At 36.5% G+C, this 26,013-nt stretch overlaps 2 protein-coding genes across 6 annotated transcripts in view; both read right to left on the reverse strand.

Moving 5' to 3' along the window:
* On the reverse strand, nt 1–4,093 carry LOC106672282 (probable tRNA (uracil-O(2)-)-methyltransferase). 2 transcript variants are annotated; one of them, XM_014403591.2, is made up of 5 exons: nt 3,993–4,093; nt 1,765–2,087; nt 1,233–1,534; nt 952–1,176; nt 1–877 (listed from the first exon to the last, which is right to left on the reverse strand). In XM_014403591.2, the coding sequence occupies exons 1-5, from the start codon at nt 4,037–4,039 to the stop codon at nt 59–61; spliced, it is 1,716 nt and encodes a 571-aa protein (XP_014259077.1). In that variant the 5' UTR covers nt 4,040–4,093; the 3' UTR covers nt 1–58. The 2 variants fall into 2 exon arrangements, with proteins under 2 accessions (XP_014259077.1, XP_024084370.1); XM_024228602.1 differs by having other exon boundaries at nt 4,007–4,028.
* A 5,309-nt stretch (nt 4,094–9,402) lies between these two features.
* LOC106672170 (phosphatase and actin regulator 4) overlaps nt 9,403–26,013 on the reverse strand; it is a 107,588-nt gene continuing 90,977 nt past the window's right edge. For 3 of the 4 annotated variants that reach the window (XM_014403370.1, XM_014403372.2, XM_014403369.2), the window contains 10 exons: nt 14,734–14,934; nt 14,360–14,539; nt 14,052–14,262; nt 13,192–13,224; nt 12,899–13,035; nt 12,684–12,840; nt 12,562–12,617; nt 12,393–12,496; nt 12,166–12,338; nt 9,403–10,645 (listed from right to left, as the gene is read on the reverse strand). In XM_014403370.1, the coding sequence (XP_014258856.1) occupies nt 10,630–10,645; nt 12,166–12,338; nt 12,393–12,496; nt 12,562–12,617; nt 12,684–12,840; nt 12,899–13,035; nt 13,192–13,224; nt 14,052–14,262; nt 14,360–14,539; nt 14,734–14,934 (1,268 nt within the window). In that variant the 3' untranslated portion in view covers nt 9,403–10,629. The remainder of the gene's footprint in view (nt 10,646–12,165; nt 12,339–12,392; nt 12,497–12,561; nt 12,618–12,683; nt 12,841–12,898; nt 13,036–13,191; nt 13,225–14,051; nt 14,263–14,359; nt 14,540–14,733; nt 14,935–26,013) is intronic. The other variant, XM_014403371.2, reaches the window with a different exon arrangement.

Consider the following 26,013-nt stretch of genomic DNA (forward strand, 5'->3'; position numbering starts at 1 on the left):
GTATAAACATTGTAAGAATATTATACAGTTTTTCTTTTCTTTAGATAGAAAAAAAAAATCATTTTTCGTGTATGAAGGAACATTTATCATCATCTAAAGGACAGGACTGAGGGTGGTTCTTAAAAAACCAACACTGCTTCTGCTTCCAGGTGGTTGGACGAGGGTTTTTCTCTACGGGCTTCCGGAACTTCACTTCACCCTTAACGATCAAAAATAAAAAGTGCTGATTCCTCAACAAAGTCTGAAGTCCACCACATTCGTTTTTGAGCTTGGCCAACCACTCTGGAGGAATACTTTTTATAATTTCTCGAATGGAGATAAAATTCCCTTCATTCCAGGACGAATCGGCGCGTGGGGATTCTAGGATCATTTGTGCCACTTTTAAAACGATGTCGTTGACTAGATTTTTATCGAGCTGCGTGCAGTTTCTGACCTTTTCTTTGGCCTCACGCGATTTCACGTCGGTTACCCAGGTGCCACTATTTTCATCGAACTTTTGACATTTCTCCTTCAAAAGCTCATCAACTGTTTTAACGTTTTCTTCATGTTCTTCTTCTTTGTAATTCCTCCCCTGGCTCACAAAGCAGATCCTTTTTGTCGACGGTATCTTCATTCTATCTCTGGCTACTACAAAACCGCACTTTTCACACACTTTCTCAATATAGTCTAGATAACTCCTGTACTGGCTTTGCTCGACGTCGAACCGTTGATACTTCTTGCCATTGAAATCATATGTACAGCATGGCAGTAAGAAGAAATTTGTCCTGAACGAACTCTTAGCAGCCATTGGTGGTATGAGGGGTGTCAATTCATCCGAGTGGTTTCCAATCAACCAGTCAACACCTGGATAAACATCTGTAGGGGAAATCGTTGATTCCTTGAAAAATTCAATTCTTTACTAGTTTTTTTTTTTTTTTTTTTTTTTTTTTTTAATATAAAATTAAAACGTACTTCAAGCACAGTAGTTGGTGGGTATAATGCCCAAATTTTCCTTGAACGGACATCCAACCCTTTTCCTTTGTGATTCTCACTGTTGAGTATATGAACGAGAAGGCCTGTTCCACACCCAAGATCGATGAAAGTTTGACGCTTCTCTCCCCAGATAAGTATAAGGTATGTTGCAATAGATATAGCCTGATGAATTGCCTTTTTAGGATCTGTTGATTCTGTCCACATCTAAAATATTTGCTAAATATCTTATTAATGTTACAATAATAAGTCATGAAAAATACCTTCATAACAGGTTCTGCATATTTCTTCTTTAGCCTGTTGTATAGCTCTATGTAAGGCTCAGGCTGTACGAGTTTATGAGTGGTGATCTGCTGATGGTTGCTTATATCCTGCGATTTCCAAAGTCTGACCTTGGTGCACATTATTTTACAAAGCCTTTTCATTTCTTCGCAGTCAGCGTAAAAATCCGGCACATAGAACTCTATGGTGTTTCTGTTAAGTCCCACCTCATAGCAGTGCAGTTCCTTATACGACTGATATTTCTTCAACGCTTTTGTGAAGATTACTTGATTCTTCAGGAAATCTAGTGTGGTTTTTAAATAAATAATACATCTCAATACCAGTACTTTCAATACAGATATATGAGACAAATTGGTTATTTTTGTCCTTTTGAACTTGAATTCCCATTGTTTAAATAATAAATTGTACTGAATTCATGATACATTTTTTAACATCAGAAATTTATAACAAGCCTGATAAAGCAACCTCTTTTTAGAGAGAATTAAAATGATTATTTTATAAGGCTGGACTTACTGCAATTTATTGTTTCGACGAGATCAGGACAATAGAGGCCATTTTTAAGATATGCGATTCTGACCATGAGATATCTCTGGGTGGAGATGTTCGTAGCCAAGTTGGCGACGGAGGCCTCGCGAGTAATGAGCTGAGCCTCGATGCACTTGATGCGATCCCTGAGATCGTTGTAGCTCGTGATGTTTTCCTTTTCGGCTTGCAACTTCCTGATGAAATCCGAGCAGAAGTAAGGCTCGAAGTTGAGGAATATAAACTCAACACCGCCGCAGTTGCGCAAGTAGAAGAATGGCTTGGAGATCCATATATCCATGTACTTCCAAAACCTTCAATTTAGTTCAAACAGTTTTAAATTAATAAATATTACATACAAATATTGTTTTGTTTATAAAACCTTGTATGCTTCCAAATTTATATTAGTTAGTATTAAGGCCTGTTTTTAATTGAATTCAAGAAAGATTGCAACAAAACATGAAAAATTAGGATCAAGCAGTCAAAGTTCGAAGCTACCCACATGCTACTGTTAAATAGATATGAAAAACTCATGGCAGACAGTGATTTTGATTATTTCTTTACAATTCTATGTACTATTTCTTCAGAACATTTGCATCGAGTCTTTAAAGTAAATTTAATCAATGTTTTTGATGGCATTACCAGGTAAGTGGCTACATTTTCAGACAGACAGGGTTCTAGGGATGCCTGTTGATTTCCATGACCTCTAAATTCAGACTGAATAAAAAAATTTCAAATAAAACCTGATAGAGCAGACTGGGAGAAAAAGGTTCCCATTTAATGCCGACCATATCAACATTTAAAACCGAGAATGGGCCAAGAGCTGGTATTTATGGAAATAAACCAAAGACTAAAATTCATCTGAGGCTGTTGAACACTGTGCTGAGGACATTTAAGAAATCTAGGAAAAGGTATCATTATAGAAGAATAGTCATCTACTCAGACGGCCAGGCCATGAGGGTACTTACCGCATCTGTAATAAAGTCCAGAATCATTTGGGGTTGCATTAGAGCCCTGTCAGACATTGAGGAAAACAACAAAATTACCCTTGCCTCGGTACGAGGGCACACTTGGCAGAGGGGCAATGAAGAGGTCGATAAATTGGCCAAGGACAGTTTGATGAGAGTGTCTATTGGCCCTGAATCACTTTTGGCTTACCAAACTGCCAAAAATAGATCCACCAGGCAATGGATTAAGAATAGTCCTTAGGGAAAGAGGCCTGCGAAAAGTTCACCAAAGGGACATCGCAGGACTACTAAATCTAGGACATGTTAGTTCTAGAATAGTAGCAGTTTGACTGCTAACTGGATACTGTGGCTCCTAAGTAGACTCGGAGTGGCAGAAACAACCCTGCAGATCTTGCCGGTGCACAAATATTCATACTCTCAGACAGCCAGGTAGCCAGAAAGGCACTAAATGGGTATGCTTTCAACTCCAAACTTGTCTGGGAGGGCATAGAAGGAAATGAACAGGCTGACTAACTAGCCAAAGCCTTTTCACCCATGGGACCAGAACCACAACTAAGTATTCTGGTGTATGTGTGCTTAAGTTGGAACTGGAAAAATGGATTGAGAAAGAAAAACTGTAACAATGAACAGACACTCCTGGTATGAGGCTAAGAGATTTATAAACATCTCAAAAAGAAAGGCAAAAGAACTCCTCTCTCTCTGCAGGCAGGATTTGAGGATTATAGAACTTTATACCAGCCACTGCCCTCTTAGCTATCACCTTAAGAACATGGGCAAGGCTGAGGAGGAAACATGCCGGCTCTGACAGGAGGAACCTGAGTCATCGGCACATATCTTTTCCAAATGTAAAGTGTTAGCCTGTTTACGATAAAGCCACATCGGTAGGACATTTCTCATACCCAAGGAGATCCACAATGAGGCATCAAGGTTCAGCTTTATAAGGAAAAGTGCATTTTCCAAAGTACGGCTATAGGGATTCTACAAAACTACAGTGATAAGTCTGAACTTCGAGAGTTGGCAGATCAGGAAGACCTAACATCAGAATTCAACTCCAAGTTTAAATGAAAAAAAAAAAAATCATTATTTATTTAATTTTTTCTTATATTTTTAAAAATTGTAGCAACCCAACAGACAAGGTAAAATATAAAAAACCCTTAAAACATGGTATAAGCGTGGTACCATGTTTTAAGCTACATAAATTATATATATTAAGTTGATTTTAACCCTAGGTTTTAAACTAAGTTTTAATACCTGTTGTCACCTACAGGCAACTCTGCTGTACCTATGAGAGTCAACATGTTTTCACCATCTGTATTCTGTATTATTTAGATGATACTATGTAACTTCATACTAGGGATGAGCATCGATGGTCGATGTTTAGAAAACATCGATGTAGGCGGCCGATGTTTTCAACATCCATGTTACTCTGTCGATTTTTTTTACCATCGATGATGGCCTGTCGATGTTTTATAATATTTTTCAGTTTTTCCTAATTTACACTTTTGTGAATAGGGAATGACCCGTATTCTTCTGATATGAAAGAGACCTGTCAGTTGTCTAATTTGTTGCCTTTGTGGCACATCTGTTCCCTCTGAAGATTATTTTCCAAAGCTATAGATTACTTCGAAAACCAGAAATCGCTTAGAGGATAAATTGACTTTCAACCTACGTTGTTTTAATTGCGTTCCGGAGAAGATGAAGTATTTCATTGTAAAATTTGGATACATTAATTTTAATAAATTAAGGATATGGTTGATTTTAGTTACGCACATGTTAAACCTTTACCCTTTTTTTTTAGCAAAAGACAGGAATTAGGCTTGGGTAGATTATGGATGTTTTTCAAAGTGTAGAAGAAACTGTTTAAACTAAATACTCAATTAATCATACACAATTTTTTTCGAAATGAAAAAGTGTCACAAGCGGGATTCGAACCCACGACTTTCGGCTCAATACGCCGCTTCTCTACCACTTGAGCTACCGTGATTTCGATCGCCCATGCCACAAACTTCTCATTTCGACTACCAATTTTATTCTAATTACAAGCAAATCGCGGCTTCATGTAGAAACACTTTTAATTAACGATTTTACTAGATTAGGGGGACTGTGTACGATCGTGGGTTCGAATCCCGCCTGTGACACAAATTTGTCATTTCGAAAAAAATTGTGTTAATTGAGTATTTATATGTTTAATAGAAGCTGATAAAATTTACTATTTAAACTAAGCTAATAACATAAATACTTAGTTAAGCAATGGTGAAGTTGGACCTTTTCCGTTAATGTGCCTCCGCCCCACTGGACCGCTAAGATCTCTCTCCGGTCACTTAAGGAAAAGCTCCTTTAAAAAAAATCATAAATACTGAAACATTTTATTTTAGGTAATTCGTGTAATAATAGTTAAGAGTATAAATTGGTAATAAAGGAAATCACATTTGAGTCCCTGGGGGCCAGAATTCAGCTATTTCACTAAGGATGTCTTCGAAAACATGCATAATTCTTGCCGTAGATGACTGCCGCCATATAAATTCGCATAAATAGGAGCCCAATAAACTTCGGCTGGTACTCCACTGCCATTTGTTCCTCGCCTTTGCTTTTCCCCATACACTCTTAATGGACTCATATGTGCACGGGTGGTCGGGTCGGCAAAATTGAAAGAGCAGTTCACTGTCATATGGCGGAAACTAGAATCCTGGGATAATGTTTCATATGCCTTCCACTGATCCGTGATGTTGACAGACCCAGCAGCGATCCGATCCCAAATTATGGGGATGAAAGTGGCAGCTGATCTGTCCGAAACGGCGACTAGAAAACTTTTTATCGTTTCGCAGCAAATGCCACCAAAAATCCACTGCTATGGTAAGATTCTCCCGGTGTTGGTTTTCCGGCGCGAAAACAGTGATTCATCAATTTCCACAGTGCAACTGGCGCCACCAATGCTCGAATGTCTACGAAAAAAGTTCGAACAGACTTCGTGCATGTAGTTGCACCAATGAACGAACATGTTATGCTTTATACTTCACTCTCTTTCATAAAATTTAACGCTTACTATTTAGTATTTCGTATGCCCAAGCGTATATGAACAGCACAATGGTCGAATATGGTTGGTCTTGTGCCAGTTAAATAAATGTTACTTTTTAACGCCATTTCCGCCTTGCTTGTACGTTTGTAGCACCTCCACTTGTCACGAGATCCTGTCAAATGCAGCCTCGCGTCGTGTCCTATACTTCGCACAGCTAATGGAAGAACTCCCTTTCCTGAAGGAAACGAACTGTCGATTCCTTGGTTTTGACGGCGTCGTATGGTGCCAGAAAGTTCATTTTATTTAACCGAGTTCTTTGTCAACTGGTATACGACACAATACGCCAATACATACAATACAATGGTATATATTGGGTTGTCCGGAAAATAATGCAGGATTTTGGTATTAAACAAAAAAAAAGAAACTAGTTACTTTAAAGCAATGTTCTTTAATCAAAATAATTTCCCATACNATGAAAACTTAAAATCCTGCATTATTTTCCGGACAACCCAATAATTATATACCTTGACTCAAAGCACAAGATAACATAGGATAAGAGCGGAAGCCCAGAGACCTGACCTTTGTCTCAATCCCTGTCACCGAGCGCGAGTGGGCGGAGGCACATTAACGGAAAAGGTCCGTGAAGTAGAACGCGGCACAATCTGTTACTATCTAAAACCTCCTTTTTAGCAAGTATACTATACACGGAATTTGCTGAGGGCACTGACGATTGCGAGCACTTCAAGTTCATAGCTCGTGTAACGTTGTTCTTGAAGAGTCGTCTTTTTACTCATATAAGTGACTGGGAGAGGTTTCTTCGGTCTTCCTAGTCGATCTGCATTAAAACTGCTCCATACCCAAAAGAACTTCCTTCTGTATGCAATTCTGTTTGAGCATTCAGATCAAATATTTTTAACAGTGGGTCACAGGTTAATTTTGTCTTTAGCTGTTCAAAAGCGTGTCTCGGTTCATCTCCAAAAACATATTGTGTGGTTTCCTTCATCAATTCTGATAGTGGTCTCGCTATAAGAGCGTAGTCCTTAATGAATCAGCGAAAAAAATCAAGTGAGCCCAAGAAAGCTCTGTATTTGCTTCTTTGTCTATGGAATTGGGAACTTTTTAACAGCAGCTATTTTGTCATCCGATGGTGAGATATGATTATAGCTGATTTTATGTCCCAGATATGTCACTGATGATTTGAAGAAAGTACATTTTTTCCAGTTTACTTTTAAACCATATTCTTCACATTGTTGTAAAACCAACTTCAATTTTGTAACAGCTTCGTTCTTGTCTTGTGCTGGAATGATTACATCGTCAATGTAAAGAAGTATACCTTTCTGTATCATATCTTGAAAGACTCTATTTATGAATTGTGTAAAAGCCGCAGGCGAGTTGCTGAGCCCGAATGGTGTTTTCAAAAATTTGTATTGTCCATTGTGTGTGACAAATGAGGTGTATTTACAACGTGTAGATTTTCATCCACAGGTACATGGAAATATCCATTTTTGAGGTCAAGCATTGAAAATATTTTTGCCCCAAAAAGGTGATCGATTTGATCATCCATTAATGGGCATGGATGGCAATCTCTCAGGATCTTTTTATTCAGCCTCCTGTAATCTACACACAAACGTACTTACCCATTTTTCTTTTTTACCAGTACTACTGGACTAAATATTCGGATGTCGAGTGTTGTATATCCATCTTCTAGCCATTCCTTGACTTGCTTTTCCATAGTTTCTCTCTCTACCAGAGCCAATTGTCGTGGTCTATCCACCGGGATATCAGTAGTCTTAGCTTCACATCTGTAGTTTTTTAGTTATTCAGATATCGTGAGATGCGGTCGGGTGTGATGTAGGTTTCAGAAAAACATTTTCTTTATCGTGCCAACGTTTCGATCTTTTATTGAGATCATCTTTAGGGCTCAAAGTGTTTGTCTTCTGTGTAATTGTGCCATCCTTGCGTGTCGTGTTGAGAGTGCCCTGTAGTTTTTATCGGCATCTCATGGTATTGTTCTTTCAAACTGAGAACCATGCTACTGAATTTTGGATGGATGGATTTACCATGACCACGTCTTGATTTATGCAATAGATTTGGAATTCATTGTCCTCTTTGTTTTTCTTGATACCCACGATCCGTCCCCCTTTTGGGACTCTTTGGAAGGCAACATTGGAAATAAATAGTTTTCCTAAAAGCATTGGGTAGTTAGTTCATTATGTGGTCATCGACTATATGGAAAATAACATCGTACTGATCATTCTCGATGTGAACTGTGCTTATAGTTATACCAAGGGTCTTTATCTTTTCACTTCCAATTCCTCGTACACTTGTGGCATTTGTTGAACATGTTGATAAGTCTGATCCAGTGTCTAGTAAAGCCATGACTGACTCATTTCCTAATTCTATGCGAACTGTCATGGTAGTTCCGTAAACTGAATCGTTAGGTGAAGTAACTGTTAACGTCATAGGATTTAATGGGCTTCTTCCTGAATGGGTTGGACATTCTTTTCCTTTGTGCCCGAAATTGTTGCATTTAAAACATTTTGGGCCTTTTCCCTTGTCTGGGCAGGCCCAAGATTCGTGGTTCTTTGCTCCACAATTGTAGCAAATTTTAGTCAGTGGGAGATGTGATTTTGGCTGATCATCGTCTCGACCGGATTGTCGTCTTTGTATGTACTTTACCGTTGCCTTTCTTAAATTTTCAAACATACTCATCTTTGTTTGAATTCCTGGATCATCGTTGCGCCCCACAGGATAGTTTTTTGCATGGGGCTGTCTTTAAGGTTTTCGATAATGCATTTGAAAACACATTTCAATTTGACGTTTCCCAGCTTGACAATGCCCAACATTTTATATAAATATTGATTCGGGGATTCATTGCATCTTGGGCGTCGAAAAACTAACATTTTGTGAACCTTCTTCGAGTCCAATTTAGGTGAAAATTCATCCAATTTTTTTCATCCAAAGTTTTTCCAAGTCTGTGTGCCGTTCGTATATTTTATGTACAGTTTAGTTGAACCTTTCAGCAACCTTCTGGCATAGATGATTTTCTGAATATCATCCCACATGCATAGGTTCGCCATATCTTCCAATTCCTGAATCCATTGGGTCACATTTTTCGATTCGTCGTCTCCTGAAAATGTGTCCAACGAGTCTTTGATGTCCCACCGAAAATTGACCCAATTTTTAACAAGATTGCTACACGAGATCAAGTTGATCTAGTCGAAAAGCTTCATTCGCTAACTCGTAACTAGCGCTTCAACCAGTGGGTCAAACTATATATAATATATAGTATATATAACTAATTATTATATATATCAGATAGAAACTATATATAATATATAAAAAATTTGGTGAATCCCGCTTGTCTGGAGCCACTTGCTGTTATGTCTCTGTTCACCAAACCATTGATTCATAGGCTATCATGGTCTAATGACCACTGTGTATATCCATACATCTTTGGGTTCAATACTCATCTTTTCCTACCCTTCGCTCTAAGTACAATGGAGATGCCATAAAAAATTTGTGTAGGTTTTTCCAGATCCATACTTGCATACAATTTGTGGTATATTAAATAAAATGAATTACATTTATCTGATAATTTAATGATTGTGTGAAAATCTTGGATTTCAAATAAAAAGAGAACAATTGGAAAAAATTTGTCTTTTATTTCATATTTACAGAAATAATGTATAAAAAGGTATAGGAAGTAGGTTCCCTCACAAATCTGAGTTGTCCATTATCTCTCTTTTTTCCTTTTTTTTTTAAATTTTTTAATATTTTTATTCTATACAGGGAAAATATAAAAGTATAGAAGTATTGTTGAAAAAGGCATTTCAACATATTTTCTCTAGTTTTAAAAGTAAATCTATAGAACTCGTGTTACAATTTATTATAATACTTCTATTCAGAATAAACATTTCTAATTATCAAAAATTACATTGAAAATATATGATATTGCACAAAATTATTTAATATTTGTTTTTATAAAAAACAAAAACCTTCACGTTTTTATATCTAAATTTGATTTAAAGACAAAAGTTAGAGTGATACAATTTAGTAAACTTTAAAAAAAAAGACAATTAAAATATGTATTTCATATTTTAGTTAAAACTTTCTCTAATATAGAACTAAATGTACTTAGCGGTCAATTATCATTTCAAAGGGTTGGAAAACCAAACAAAACAAAATAATAAATTAATAAAAAAATATAATAAACAACAAATGGTATTATGATAAATAAAATCATATTAACCTATCTCGATAGATTTACTTTTATGACAATATGACGGATGAACAAAATTGTATTAAATTATATCACATTCTGCCAAAATTATCACAATTATTATATTTGCAAGGTGAACATGGCAAAACCCAGTCCGTGAAGTCATTTCCTACAGTCCTGTAAATACAAGTGATTGCACTATTTGGCATAGTCAATTTGCAACAATTCCCTCTTTTAAGCTAAACGTCCAGACGGACGAGATACAAATTAAATCTGAAAATATAAATTTAGAATTTTCTTGCTTTAGGGATGTTTACACGAACTGAGCAAACATTGCCAAAATCGTTTTAAAACTTTTCCTTTGTTTAATATACAAAAACGAAAGATACAAATATTTCTAATAACAACATTAAAAACATTGTACTCTGACTATACAGAGCTGTTGTAGGGTGCGTAATCGCACTACTTAACCATTCCTATAGATGGAATGGTGTCTTCTTATTCTATATAATTTATATATTGTTATATACAAACATTAAAAAAATTATTTTGAGGCTCTACACTGGTGCAGGTAGCATTAGCATGTATGGTATATACATTAGCTTGGTAAATAATACTGTACATCTAAAAATTGCTGATGCCGCCAAACGTCATGGTCTGTGGTACCTGAAAAATAATTTCAACTCCTTTAGTGAACATTGTCATTTTGTCTCTCAATAAGTACAGAATTGCTTTGTAGTTTTCAATCAACAAAACTTTAATTTTTAAAAAAGTTTTAATTATATCATAAATACAAGGTCATCCAAAAAGTCCTGTTGTTTTTATTCATTTAGTTTTATTTGAGGAAATGTACGCCTTTTTGCAATTATTTCTATCTAAATTCTAAAGTTATTGTCAAGAGCTCTAAAAAGGAGGTAAATTTGTTGGTAATAGGAATGGAATGGAGCAATGGACCTTTTCAATTAATTTATCCTGGATCATAATTTTTTAAGTATAGAATCGATACTGCCATCCTTTTGCAAACCCAGAATCAGTTTTCCAGAAACCTCCAAGACCGTTTCCGTTTATTTATTCATTTTTAAAAGTAATTTTTTTATTACGCTATTTCAACAACAAAGTGAAACCCTTGAGGTCCCGGTGTTTTTGAGAAAAAATTCTCAGGACCTTTACTTTATCTTTACTGACAGTAATGAGTGTCAACACTTTCTCTCCTGTTTGGAAAATGGTTCAAGAGAGGATTGGATTCAAAAGGTTAGGGATGAAATAAAATCCCAGCAAATAACCTTTACCCTTTGTCATACCACCAATCTACTACAACTTTGTTCTTGCCGCAGGAACCAATGACGCCTTCCATTTAGGACTTCACATACTTGGAACCTCTACATTCAACTCTAAATAATAGAGCTGAACAGTTGATATAAAAAGACTGCTTGACAACAGATCAAAAGCGTACTAAGAGACAAAACAAATGCCTCATAATTACAATAACCAATCTGGACATACTGAATTGAATTGTGTGGTTTGGGAATTGAACCAGGGGTTCAATCTTCAGTCCAAAATCCTTTGAACCATTGTCAGTCAAAGCTCCTTAGTATCCACAGAAACCTCCAAAATCAATTGTCTTTGAAACTAAAAGACGTCAATACAGACGCATTCCATAAAACCTAACATGCTCATTCCGAACCCTTGCACAGACCCGAATTTTGACAGAAGCATTTATAAAACAGAGACGGTGAGTTGTCTATAGTTGTAGCACTGTGTTGACACATGCAGCAGTACGTACCACCTGTTTGAAAATTTTTCATTCAACCACTTGTTGGCTTTTTATGGAATTAATCATTGTTTAAAAAAATCGGTAAATTTACTTCTTGCCATTGACAGTTATGCTCAACTGAGGTGATAAACGCCTCAGCCAAAACCACTACGTCATTGGCCTTAGTTTGATGTTGTCCCATAATAAATAACAAAAGTACAGTAAAATTGACAGAGCTCAGTAGACTTAAAAGATAAATAAGTGGTTGAACTATCAGAAGATTTAAATTAAATCTGAAAATATAATATTGAATTTTTTTTTTAAATAGAGATAAATTGAGCAAAAACTGCCAAAATTGGACAAATTTAGTCAGATTTGGTTGTGACACTTTGTTGAAAAATTTTGATCAAACCTTGCCTGTTTTGGAAGTTACCTTGTGAGATGTCGGCTTTCCTGATGAACTTCCATTTCAGAACTTTTAAATTCATTAAGCTCTTTTCTAATCGCCGCCTTGTCCTTTGGAGTAAGACGCGTCCAAGGTTTGTCAGCCCTCCTGTCATAATCGTGAGCTTGAGTCACTTCGATGTAATCATTAAATCGGATTATCTGTAAATGTTACAAGTTAATCAAGAGTCGATGTGAATTCTTTGCCAAACAAACCTTCTTTTCTTTCAGTTCTTCAACAGTAGGTCTAAAGCTTAGTTTTCGAAGTAACATTCGTTTCTTTTCTTCTTTCAGTTTTTTCTCTTCGGCTGCAGTTTGCTCTAAAGTAATAATAATGATAGTTTAGTTCAAAGTGAATGCAACTTGCAAAATTCTTGACGCTTACTTTTTAAAATATTTCTTTCTTCTAATTCTTCCTGTGTTGGTCTCATGCTAAGCCTCCTGCAGAATTTATATCAAGTTGAATTTCAAGATTCAGGTCGGAGTAATGAGATTTATTTGAACTACCTTATCAGTTTTGCTCCTACTGCTTCTTTGGTTTCCTGCCTTTCCTTTTCAGTCTGTATTTGTAGAATGTTCCTGTCGATGAGTTCTTGCCGATCTGGCCTCAATGCCAGCTTCAGGGCTAGACTATCTTTCCTGGCTATTTTTGCAGCTAACCTACCTGTAATTAAAATATAACTTTAGTTTGTGGTTTGTTTTCAATTTTTTTTAAAACTTACTTTCTGGATCGTCATCCCTGTAAAGGATCGCACCATCACCTGAAGAGTCGCTACCCTCATTGTCATCACAAGGCCTTGCATTCTCCTTGTTTTCAAGTGTGCAAGCTAGTGACAAACCAAATCTCACTGGTCGTTTGCTGGAAAAAATATAAACAAATAAAAAATAACAATAAAAAATAATGCAAAGGCAATTTTTTTGGTTTGTTCCATTTATTTTCAATTTATTTGTGTGATCTGAACTTGTTTTAATTAAAAATCTTAGGTGGTTTTAAATTTGAATAATTGTCAATTACCAAATTATTATCCTAGGTCGAAGTGGCGGCCTTCTGCAGCAACAACAGAACAAAGAAAATGGTTTTCACCAAAAATTTTGTTTTTTCAATTTGCAAGTTTGTGAATAACAAGGCGCAATTGCACTCTGCATTTGCAGCTGGACGAATGGATTACTAGCATTGTTGATAACCAATTGTTTAATAACCAAACAAAATTTATCTGAGTAAATATTGCTGGAGTTATCCTAACTAGGTTAATATTTACATGGTACAGGAGTTTATATCTCATTTACAAATAAGGGTTCAACGTACTACCAGAGTGAGATATAACAACAAAATTAGTCATTAAAATCAGAATATAGTAACATTTTGTAAATAAGTACATTTTATGAAAAATATTTCAATTTATGAAGTAAATACAACTATTATAGATGGAAGGAAATGAAATGTGCGTAAAATAATGTTGAATTAAAACTTTTTATTTATTCTCATTTCTTGTGAAAAAAATTTTAATTTATGTTTATGAAATAATTTTATAATTAAATAATAATTCATCCACTAATTAACAAATTAATCATGACATATGGTTTTAAAGGCACCTATTAATTTGCCTTAGGTGATTAATTATAAAAAAAAAACCTTGAGTTAAGTAATTGTTCAATTGTCAGTTTTAAAATGATGGCATTATTTTTTCTACAAGTGTGAACAGATTGCAGGATGGATTTCAACAGAACATTTCAAACGGAATGAATAGAGATTAAAAAATTATTACCAGGGCGAGCGGGGGATGAGACTAAGCCATAAATTATTTCTACTTGCCTTGCATGTTTTATCTTTCTCTAGTTTTTGTAAAATAAAAACAATAAAATTAAGAGACTCACTTCATTTGTAGCTGTGGAGACTCTTGGGTAGGAGTTGGAGGTTTTTTAAGGGCAGACTTTAATGGCACTGCGTGAAACTTGGGCTCTTTAGCTGGTATTTCTTCCACCCTCGTAGTATCTATACTTGGATTCGGTTGGCTTAGTCGAAGTGATGAAGTTTCATCTGATTCAGAGCCTTCGCCTTCAGAATAAACTTCATTCTCAATCGAATCTATTTAAAAATCAAAGTTACAATTGACAATATAAAAAAAATCATTCTTTAATAATCTTGCTTAAAGTGTTTAAGTTTGACACAGTGGTAAAATTACCTTCGTAAGGGTAGTCAGTGAGGTCACTAGATAACGGGTGTGAAATATTACTGAACATTGGAGGGGGAGGTATAGGTCCTATTTCTGATACAGGAATGGGTGGTTCAGGGAGCTCAGAGAGCGTCAAATGCTGTTCTCCAGGTACAGGGCTCTCCAACGGTAAGGAGCCATCGTCACAACCTACAACGTAACAAATCGGAGATCTAAGGTACAGAATCAACATAACGGCTTATAATTTAACGATTGACAACAAAAAGTTACATTTTCACTTGCAACTTAAAAAAATCTATTATAGATGTATGTATACATTATATTTTTCAACATGTATGATAATATTGAAAAGCAGTTATTTAATTTTACAGAATTGTAATCACCTGTGTGCGGTGGTAGGCTGTTCGGAAGGGTCGGTGAGGATGTGTATAGATCATTATGATAGCAGAGAAGCCTCCTTGTCAACTTGCTGGGTCCAAGCGATGAAGGCCTCTCTGGCTTCGTGGATGGCATCGGTGGAGGTATGTCATCATTCCCTCTGCAGCTCCCATTTGATTCTCCTTCACCTTTCTCCTTCTTCAATTCTGAAACAAAAGTCAAACAAGTTCAAATGTAAATGTTAACTGTATTGGATTCTAACCGATTCACTATTATCTGACGAGATAAATATTGTTTATGTTATGTAATAAAGTAAAGAGAACTTGGTTAAACAAGTGGTAAAATGATCTCATGATAAAATGTAACGCAATTGAAGAAACAATATTTTAAGAGATTTTGAGCACATTTCTTTTCTGTTAAACATGAACTTATTCTAATACTTTCTATCTTCAACATTTTATAATAAAATAAAATAAATTAGCTAAGGTTATAAACCAAGGACTTGAAGCCAATTACAGTACTAGGTAGGATTGAAGAAAAAGGCGTAACGCCTAGGCTAAACCAGCCAGACCGTTAAGTCGTGAAGTACAACATAACCTCGGACTCATATCCCCCCCGTTTCATCGAATCTCCCTGGTTTGAAGAAAATTTTTTGATCTACTAGTTAAACAATTTATTCTCGGTTCGATCGTCTTTGATTATATACAGGTCCGCCATTTCTCGCTGTGTCGTATTTTGTACCTAATGACCTTATATGTTTTTAATTTTTACTCGTGTTAATGTGTATGCTGCTAACGGGTCAGCCTACTTAATGTTTTGCCTCTTTGTTTGTTGTCGTAAGTGCGGTCTTTAGTGCCTAATTAGCTAAAAATATAGTTTGTATGTCTTTTTTTACGTCTGTGAATGCAGTCCATTTCTGGGGTGTTGTTTTGTTTCTGCGTATTCCTTTTGTGTACTAGTTTATTGATTGAGTCTATGTTGTAGTTGCTGCGTGTGATTAGGGTGCTTTATTGTTTCAGTGTGTTTTTTATTTCTCTCTAGGTCAGTAACCTATTTTTAGTCTACCATATGGATTTGCATGCTGCCATTTTGTCTCTGGGTGGTTTGTGTCAGCTCTTAGGATAAGGTAGTTTCCGTAGAGGATTGTTTGCTTTTAAGGAGTCCAGGTTTGATAGTATTAGTAGTATTAGTTGTTATTGAATTGTTGAAAATGATGTTTACTATGTGAATATGTGTATTTCCATAAATTCGGGGAAGTATTTAAGTGTTTATATGGTAGTTTCGAAGTCTACTCCACAGCTGGAGACACTCATTTGGGAGGTGAAGATTTCGACCCAGGCCAGTATTGAAATCGATTCCTTCTACGAAGGAATGGACATCGATCATAAGGGCCAGGTTTGAAGAGCTGAACGCCGAACTGTTCAGAACCGGTAGAAAAATCCTTCAGAGATACTAAAATTGACAAAGCCCAAATTCACGACATGTGTTCGTCGGAGATTCCACCCGTATTCCAAAAGTACAGAAACTCCGCAAATTTCTTCAATGACAAGGAATTGAACAAATCAACCCTCACGAAGCAGTAGCTCATGGCGCTGCTGTCCAGGCCGCTATTTTGCACGGTGACAAATCCGATGAATATATCTTGCTTTTCTTTTTGTTGGATATGGATAAGAATCTGGATTATAAAAACTTCGCAAGTTTTTCCAACTTGTTAATATCCCAAATAAAAAGTTGGATAAGCATACTTAGTTTTTATAATCCCGATTAATATATTTTGTACCTAAACGACCTTATATGTTCTTCAAATCTATTTTTATTTTTCTTCCTGTTATTGTATATACATATGCTGTTTTTTCTGATGGGTCAACATCCTGTCGATGTTTCGCCTCAGGATTTTTCCAAATTTGTTTGTTCTTTAGCGCAATCTTTTAGGCCTGATTTGTGAAATGTCTTTTTATCTTACGTTTGCGAATGAAGACTTTTTTTCGTGTGTCGTTTTGTGTACTTCTTTTGTTTACTGGTTTATTAATTATGTCTATGGTTTGGTCGTGTGCTATGTTTTTTTTATTATTTCAGTTCTTGCTTGTGTTTGTCGTTAGTTAAGTGGTCTACTAAATGGATCCGAATTACTGCCATTTTGTCTCTGGGTGGTTTGTGTCTCTGTCACCTCTTATGATGTTAGTTGCCCTTGGGTATCTTTATGTTGTTGTCTACTAGAATTTCGGGAAAATATTTCTTTTCAAGATTTTGTTAAAACACTTCTGCAAATATTCAAGGTTTGGCCATTCCTAATTCGTTTTTTGGGTTTACATTTGTCTTGTGAAGACGGTTTGTGTTATGTCATCACCCTGTATAGATCAAGAATAAATTACACTTCTCTAAGATAGGACTTTTGTTATTTCGCCAAATATTCCTAGTCTATACCAATTTTGACGTAGTTTTAGAGAGAAAAGAGGACAAACGGACCAGGATATCATAAAATCAATGCTAGGATTTTCCTCGGTGGTTAAACCAGAACTTTAAAAATCACTGGTACCAGGTAAAGTAGAACAGGTAGAACTCGGAGACGGCCGTGATAATAGCGAAACGTTGTTTAACGATCAATACTCGGCCATTTTCTATTATAACCTGGGCACAAATTACAAATGAATTATACAAATCGTACTCGAAAAAATAAACTTGTGTACCAAATAAACACTAAAAGTAAATAATAATTTTTAAACCTGATTTGACGTGGCCAGGTGGAAGAAAGGCTGGCGGTGGAGTGATAGGGTCGTCGCAGCAGGTGGCGACCAAATCCGGGGGCTTTGTCTCGACCGGTTCCAACTTCTTCTCACCACGCTTCCTCCGACGTGGAGTGAACGTCTTCACCAAAAGCCCAACGCCGCTCATCTGTCCATTGACGAGTTCCATTGATAAGAACGGAAGCACTCGACCGGAACGTACGCAATTACTCTCTCAAGATTCATTGTCCCATCGATACTTATTAATTTCTTTTCGAATAACGTCTTTTACTACTCTGAACCTTTTACAACCTTTACTTAAAGCCGTTACGAAATTTATAACCCTTACAAATTGAAAAAAAATCAAAGAAGTGAAGTTAGTTCGGAATGATTTATAATCCAACTTCTCTGACTGTCAAATATCCAAAGGTACGAATTAAAAGGGGATGTCATTCCCATCTGTTCTACTTTGTACACATGCTGTTTTGAAAAAGGCTAAAATCTCTCGGTATTTTAAGGATTATTAGAGTAACACTGAAGTCACCTATAAAATCGTTTGAAAATTGGTTAAATAACCACTTATTACGGTTATGGTGATATCTAGGAATAGGAAATAAAAACACTCGACAATCATGTCAATCAAGTAGGTACAAAATTGAAAACAAATATCACCCACATCTGAACAACGACAACGCGATTTGGCTACATACCCTTGTGAAATAATAAGCAGTCAATATTTGACCTGTACTCCTTTGAATGACAACTAGATTCCCGATTAAATCAAACCGAACCGGCTCTCTTAACATAAATAAAAATTATGTTATTTAAGAAATTGAAACTTGATTATGATGTATTTATGGATTGTCAGAAATTTAACGTTGTATATTCGTAAAACGAAAAACTTTTCAAGATGTAACTATTGGAACTAGTACCAATCGCTCGGTTAGAGAAAATCCGGGCATCTGGACATACGACACGATTAAACAGCGCAAATTGGGCCCAATGAATCTTGCCTTTCACTCATTCACACACTCGGCCGAGACTCCTCCTCTCATCCTCCTGGATAATCCAACAAGTCACAGACGGACGTATCGATCCGGTAACCGTGAAACATTGAAAAGCCGAGCCCCGGGAGCTTCCGTGGATCGGCCCGAAAGGGACAAGTGCCTCCTTTCGTGCACAGCCCACGGTACGGAAGAAAATCAACATAGGAAAAGGGAAAATTGCGAGTATTTTTAGAATACCGGAAACACTGCTGGGCGAGTGAGGTGAAATGCGGCACTGAAGGCGCATGCTCCTTGCCCGATGCCGTAAAATAATTTATTTCGTTTAAATAATGTTGAAAATTAAAATAAGGCAAAGCGTAAATCAATAAGAGGAAAGGGTTGTCAGGGGGCGGACTTCCATCCAATGGTTAAACAGAAAAGCGTGTACGAACAAGAATAGAATAGGAAACTGGAGGAATGGCATGGAATCAGCCGAGTGGACGTCTTCCAGGTTCGTGGTCGAGAGGAGGAGAGAATCGGCTCTTACTTTCGCCAGACAGAGAATTCAATGCAGAAAATGACTTTATAACAAATGACGACTGACCGTGTGGGCGAAGCGTCGAGCAAGATTATTTGATCGCCATCTGGGAGGGACGGCCCTCGCCCGGCTGCCGACTCAATCACACTGATCTCGACTGCCGCCTCTCCGCCGCCCCCACCTCTCAATGTTCACGCTACTACTGCCAACTCAACCCTGCGAAAATTCTCCCTAAGAGGAAGACAACCAGAATTACGGATCTTCTGACTGGACTAAGTCCCAACGTCTGGATGAACTGACCTGGATAACTGCCGTTTGAAATTAACTGTCGAAATACTTTTTAACCAGTCCAAGTAGTAACAAAACGCATAAAACAGACGTACAGTTTTTTTAATTGACAACACCCTAATCCGTCAAACAATTCTATACTTCACTCTGATATAAAAATCCTTACGAACCAGCATCGCATATACTGATGATTCATACTGAACGTTTTAATATGACATACATAAGTATTCGATTCCTCCAACACGACACCACTGACCTGTACTTAATGCGATGATCCAAAAAAGTCCATGATTCAACATGATCTTAAAATCCTATCACTACTCCCAAGTAATCGAACCACCATACAAAAGACTCCAGAAAACGGTATACCTGTACACTGTGATCCAAGTTCACACGAGTAACTCCACGCTTCATTCGACCTAAGAGTTACGTAAATAGACGACTCCTCCTACAAGACTTTGTAACAACGTGGACCTCCGCCCTAACCTACTAATGATGCAAGCAGTGCACACCGGTATCTCTAGGCTTCAATACGACATAAAAATATGAGCTGTACCTCTAAATAGATTTCTCTTACAACGCGCGCCACAACATCTTGGACCTCCACCACCCTAGTTTAATGAGGATCTAATCAACACGACTGGTTAATGTTTCAATCTGGCTTAAAAACCTTAAAACAGTTCTCAAAGTCATACAGTTCTCCACATCACTGTCTTCCACTGATGATCCAAACAGTTCACACGAGTAACTCCACGCTTCATTCAACCCAAGAGTTACAACGGTATCCGACAAAATAGACGAATCTTCCTCCAAGACTTCATGATACCATGGACCTCCGCCCTAATCTACTTATCCTACCTATTCTCAACAGAAATCCATAATAGATTACTCCTATAAAAGACTGCACAAATCCATGACATGTATCTGTACCCTAATCCTCTGGTGACCCAAGCAACTTCACTTTCATTACGACCTAAAATCTTAACAGTACGCCGAATAATGGAATCCTCATGCTAAAGACACCATAACACCATTGACCTATATTCTAATGCACTGTAGCTCTCAGCAGCAGTTGCACACCAGCAACTCCACGTTTCAATACGACCTGAAATACCAACAGTACCCGTAAATCGATTCTCTTAGAAAGAATCACTACATCTAACCTATTGGTTATGAAAGCCGCTTTATATTTAATATGACTTACAAATCTTACCAATACTCCGATAAATTGTATCTTCATACAAAAGACTTCACAGCACCTTGGACCTACCTCTATGCTAATACTGATGATCCAAGCAACTCAACAATTAAGTGCGACCTAAAAATCCCAGCAGTACCCAAGTAAACGTATCCTTTTAAAGAAATTACAACTCCACCCTAATCCACTTGATATCCAAACAAACCCCATGCTTCAATACGACCTTAGAGTCCTAAAGATATCCCAAGTAGTCGAATCCACCTTCAAAGGTACTTCACCACACCATGAACCTCCATCCTGATTCACTTGATATCGAAGAAAACCGCACGGTGTAATATGAGATAAGTGTTTTAACAATTCCCCATATACACGAATCTTCCTACAAGACTTCGTAACACCATGGACCTCATCCAATTCTGCTGATGCTATTAGAATGTTTTTATTGCTCAAAATTCAGTGCCCTAAGTGATTTTATTTTTAATTGTTTACGTGCTTATTGATATTTAATACTTGTTTACATTATTAATAAGAAAACGACTGTAAATGTTTTTATGACGTTATAACGGCCACATCTAGAGAAGGGCGATAGTCATTTTAAGTATATCAGCTGTGTGATAGTTTTATTCTAAAGTAGGAAATTCTTTTGAAATTGAATACCCTAACTTTCGTAAGGAGCAAAGACATCAAACTATCATAGGGCTTTGCCCTCTTTTAAATTTCCCTAAAACGTGAGAAGACTTTAAATATTAAATGCCGGTTAAGTATGTTCAAGGCAAAGTTTTCGTTTTATACCATTTAAAAGCAATCCGCGTTGCCTGAATTTCTCTACTAAAGCTTTTGCTTATGTATTAAATTAGTTTGACTTTAGGAGTAAAAGTTGAATTGAAGTATATATCGTAATAAAATAAAAATATTTTTTTATCTAAAATCATGATTATGGTGTTGGGGAGGGGTTTGTTGATGTCAATTAAGAAAATCTATCTGGTTGCACGGTCAACAGTAGATCGTAAGACGATGTTCGTAAACTCAAACATCTGTCTGCTGTCAACATAGTCACACAAATCGATCGTCTCGACTTTTCTTAACTGATGAGGACGAGGCCGGCCGTGTATTTCCCCTGTGAGAACCAACATGCTCCGCCATTCAGAGGCACGGATCAATGGCAGCACCTCCACCAGACCAGCATCGCTTTCATGTTCTTCTCGATTAAAATCGATTTTCCGATTTTCACTCGAATCCCTTTGCAAATGAAAATAAAAAGCCAAGTATTTCTTTTCGATATTGCTGATTTATTTATAAACGTCTATTTAACAAAATGAAGTTTAAAAAATCTATAAAGGGTGTAAATTTAAGCCTTACAGTAAATTTTCCCGTTAACTAAGAGGAATTTTTAATTGTTGAAAAAATTAATACCCTATTAAAACACATTAGACCTTGTGACAAGTTTCAGGAACAAAACTTCGTGTTTTTAAACGTAAGCCCACTATGAATTTTACACCACTGAAAAGGAATTTCAACCCTGAAAAGAATATTTTTTTTTGGTTTCTGGCAATCAGATGAACGGTCCCGTTTGTGAAGAAGACGTGGAGGAATGCGTTGCTTCATGTGACATGCGTGAGTCACAGCTTTCTCAAAGACAGTCAGTTATGCTATGAGGTGGAATCAACGTCCATGCCTGTACCGAACTGTTTATTATACAGAATGGATCTTGAACTGCACTAAGGTACATGGAGGAAGTTCAAGTGGTCCCATTCGTTCCATTTACTGGGGACAACTTCATGCTAATGGATGATGCTCGACCGCATCTAGCTAGACCGCACCCATTACTTGGAGGCTGTAGGGATTACCACAATTAATTGACCAGCACGTTCTCCTGACATGAATCCTACGGAACACTTTGGGACCCGATAAAGAGTCGGGTTACAGCTTCAAACTGTTGAAGAATGGGATTTTGTGTTACAAGACGACATACGACCGTTTATTTACTCTAGACTTAAGACCTCCGCAAGGCCAGAGTTAAGTAACACGCGTTATTAAGAGCAAAACCAGGTAATAAATTGTTACTTAACTTTTTAATCTATCACTAAATGATTTTCTGTTGTTTTGGTGAATTTTCTTTCAACACATCATAATTAAATAATTTTTATTAAAATCATGAATTTGTCATCTCGTTTAATTTGGTTTACTTTAAAATACGTATAGTTTGAAATAACAAAATACGAGTGTCCGGTTTTTGTGTTTTAGTGTATATTTGTCGATTTTTTAATGTAGGATTAGAAAATAACACGAAGGATCGTATTAAATGAGATTACATTGAAAAAAGTTATAAAAACCAAATGACTAAGTTAAGTAACGCAGGATAATTTTTGATTGGAAAATATTCAGGTTTGCTTTAAACAGCCTAGTAATTAAGAATATATATGTGAAATTTGACCTAATTGACGTTACAATGAGGTACTAATCTACTTTCAATCAATTAATTATTCTTTCTAAGGTCTTGGTTGAGATAAAAAAAAGTCAGCGTCACGTGCGGGATTCGAACCCACGACCTTGGGCTAAATACACCGCTGCTCTACCACTTGAGCTATCGTGACTTCGATCGTCTCGGACACCAACTCTCCATCTCAACCTACAACCGTTCGAATTTTCCCTCATTTTGCCATTTTCCACAATTCCAATTAATTATTCTTTCTAAGGTCTTGGTTGAGATAAAAAAGTCAGTGTCACGAGCGGGATTCGAACCCACGACCTGATAGCTCAAGTGGTAGAGTAGCGACGTATTTAGCCGAAGGTCGTGGGTTCGAATCCCGCTCGTGACACTGACTTTTTTATCTCAACCAAGACCTTAGAAAGAATAATTAATCGATTTAAAGAAGTAACTTGGTCAATTGACTACGAAAACGTAAATGGATTAGTAATAATCTACTTTGCTCAATTATAAAAAATGATCAATTCGCGTTACCCATCAAAATATAATATATAATTAGAGGCATTTTGTGACCGAACGACGTAGCAAAATAGGTTAAATTACATTTTTTAAGCAAGAAACAATGCTGATATCCATTGGTCACGTTATAAAAAAACCCTGAATACAAATATTTTTATTTTTAAACTCAAATTTTTTACCTGCCAAATGCTTACAATTTTCCGAACAATCACAACAATGGTGATAACTGACAACTCTAATGATCCATTTATAGGTGTTTAAAAACCTCAAACATAGTCTACGTACATAAATTAGAATAGAAATGAAGTGAAACGTTTGTAGAGTTTTGGTCGAATCCAGCCTATTTTTCTCATTCATCCTGATATAAAACTTCCATATTGCTGACAAAGGACGAAAGAAGAGACTAAGCTTTCCAACGGTTGCCATAACATCGAATTTGAATAAAGTCCAGAAGTGTCATAAATTTTTTTCACAGAGGGAAAACATTACCCCGGCTATAATCAAGCCAAACGTGTTTATTTTTTGTTTGCTATAAAAATTCAAATTTAAGAGCTTTAAAGGGTGCTTAATGCTAATCCAAATGGTTTTTTTGCAAAATCGAGCTTTTTAACATTACTTTGGAAGCATCTTTTCGTTTCTGTTAACATTTTAACATTATATATACAGAGAGACTGGAATAAGTGTCGAAAATGTCAGGAGATGTTTCTACTCACCATATGCAACAAAAAAACTTCCTATAAACCCGTGTCCTCATCTGGTATAAAAATCTCAACGGTAAAGAAGTAATTTAAGGTTTTTTTGTTAATTTTTCGACTTAGTTTCACTAAATTACTTATAAACTTCCGAAAAACCTGGTTTGTGCCACCAGAAAGAACGTTAAATTTGTTGTAAGGAAACCTATTTACAATGCAGAATTGATGAAAAAATTCTGCACGAAAAATCCAGAGAAAAACAAAAATTGGTGTGCAGAACACCTGAAATTTTCAACACTTATTGCCAGTCACCCTGTACACACACACACACACACACACACACACACACACACACACACACACAAAAACAAACAAAAACAAATAGACTGATACATAATAACCTTGATATATATGCATAACTAAGCAACTTAAAACTAAAAAATTTAGATCGGAATGCCAATTAAATCGACAATTCATTTTCTAATACAAATTTATTGGCTGGCCGATAAAAGAACATAATATGGATGTTCAAGCCCTGCCAGTTAAAACTCTACGATTTCTCCATTTGCGTTGGAAAGGTTTCCAAGGTTAAAAATGAATACATTCGCCACTGATTTGATAAGTTTTCCCTAATTGAAAAATGCAATTAGGTTTAGCGCCGATTCACCATATGGTCATAAGAACTCGTTACGCCCTGAAATTCTGTCGGGGCGTAAATTCGTATGTTGATCAAGTTCTCGTCGGTTTGGACGATCAGACGATTTTTGAGCATTATTCCACGTTTAGTAGTTCAGTCTGTCTTTTGTTTTGTAGCTCTTTATCTTTTAGCTTTGGGAAAGGTAAAAGGGTTTGTCAATCGTGGGTATGTGTTGGAGCTTCGACCTGCTTATAACTCAAACCAAGTTGTAAGACAAAAACAAAGGTTGTATGCCCATTAAAAGAGCTGGAATTGAGAAAATTTCATTGCGAGGATCTTTTTTCGGTGTACTGGGTGATAAACATGTAGTTTGATCTTTTCAGATCATTCTGGTCGGTCTATTTTCGTTAGTTTTGTCAGAAGCGTTTCGACATTTTGCCAACTTCAGAGTGGATTTGTGTTTGCGCCTCGCTCTGCTTAGAACCGTGACCACGTTTAGTAGTAGAATTGATTTTTTCATGAAAATATTTGTCTATACATCTTTTTCTAGCATCGTTTATAGTATTAATTATCTACGTGTGATCTGTAATTTGGTCGTTTCTAATGATGATCGATGCGATTTTAATAATTGTTGTTCAGTTGTTTTCCTTTTAGTTTTTGGAAAAGTTAGGGACAACTGTGGATTTGTGTTACCGCCTCTACCTGCTTATAACCCTGATTCCATTTTGTAGATTAAAAAAAATATATAGAAGCTATACGTACGCCACCAATTGTGTCGAGGACTGGGAACATATTAAACAAATTGGGTCATGAATCTGTAGTTTGGTCGTTCCTAATCATCCTAGTACCGGGGTTTTGGCATTTTGTAAAGGACAAAAAAGCCAAAATGATCGATGACGACCAAATTATAGATAAAACTTAGTTACATCCTTCATAATGGCCGACTAGTATCGTTGTTTTGGTCAATCATGCGATTTCAATAATTAGTTTATGTTTAGTTGCTTCCGTTTAGTTGTTGGAAAAGTTAAGGGCTTGTGAACTGAGGATTTGTGTTACTGCCTCGACCTGCCTATAACCCTGATTTCGTTTTGTAGAATAATAAAAAACATTATAGAAGTTATACGTATGACACCAATTATACCGAGACTGGGGGGAAAATGGGGTCCTGAAACTGCAGTTTGATCGTTTCTGATCATCCTGGTCTGCCTAATCCCGGGGTTTTGGTCTGTTTGACGCGTTTTGGTATTTCGCAATCTTCAGTGGGTTTGGGTGATTT

This window comes from Cimex lectularius, unplaced genomic scaffold (genome assembly GCF_000648675.2).
Source record: "Cimex lectularius strain Harlan isolate CLEC.00 unplaced genomic scaffold, Clec_2.1 scaffold17, whole genome shotgun sequence".
NCBI classification, from domain to species: domain Eukaryota; kingdom Metazoa; phylum Arthropoda; class Insecta; order Hemiptera; family Cimicidae; genus Cimex; species Cimex lectularius.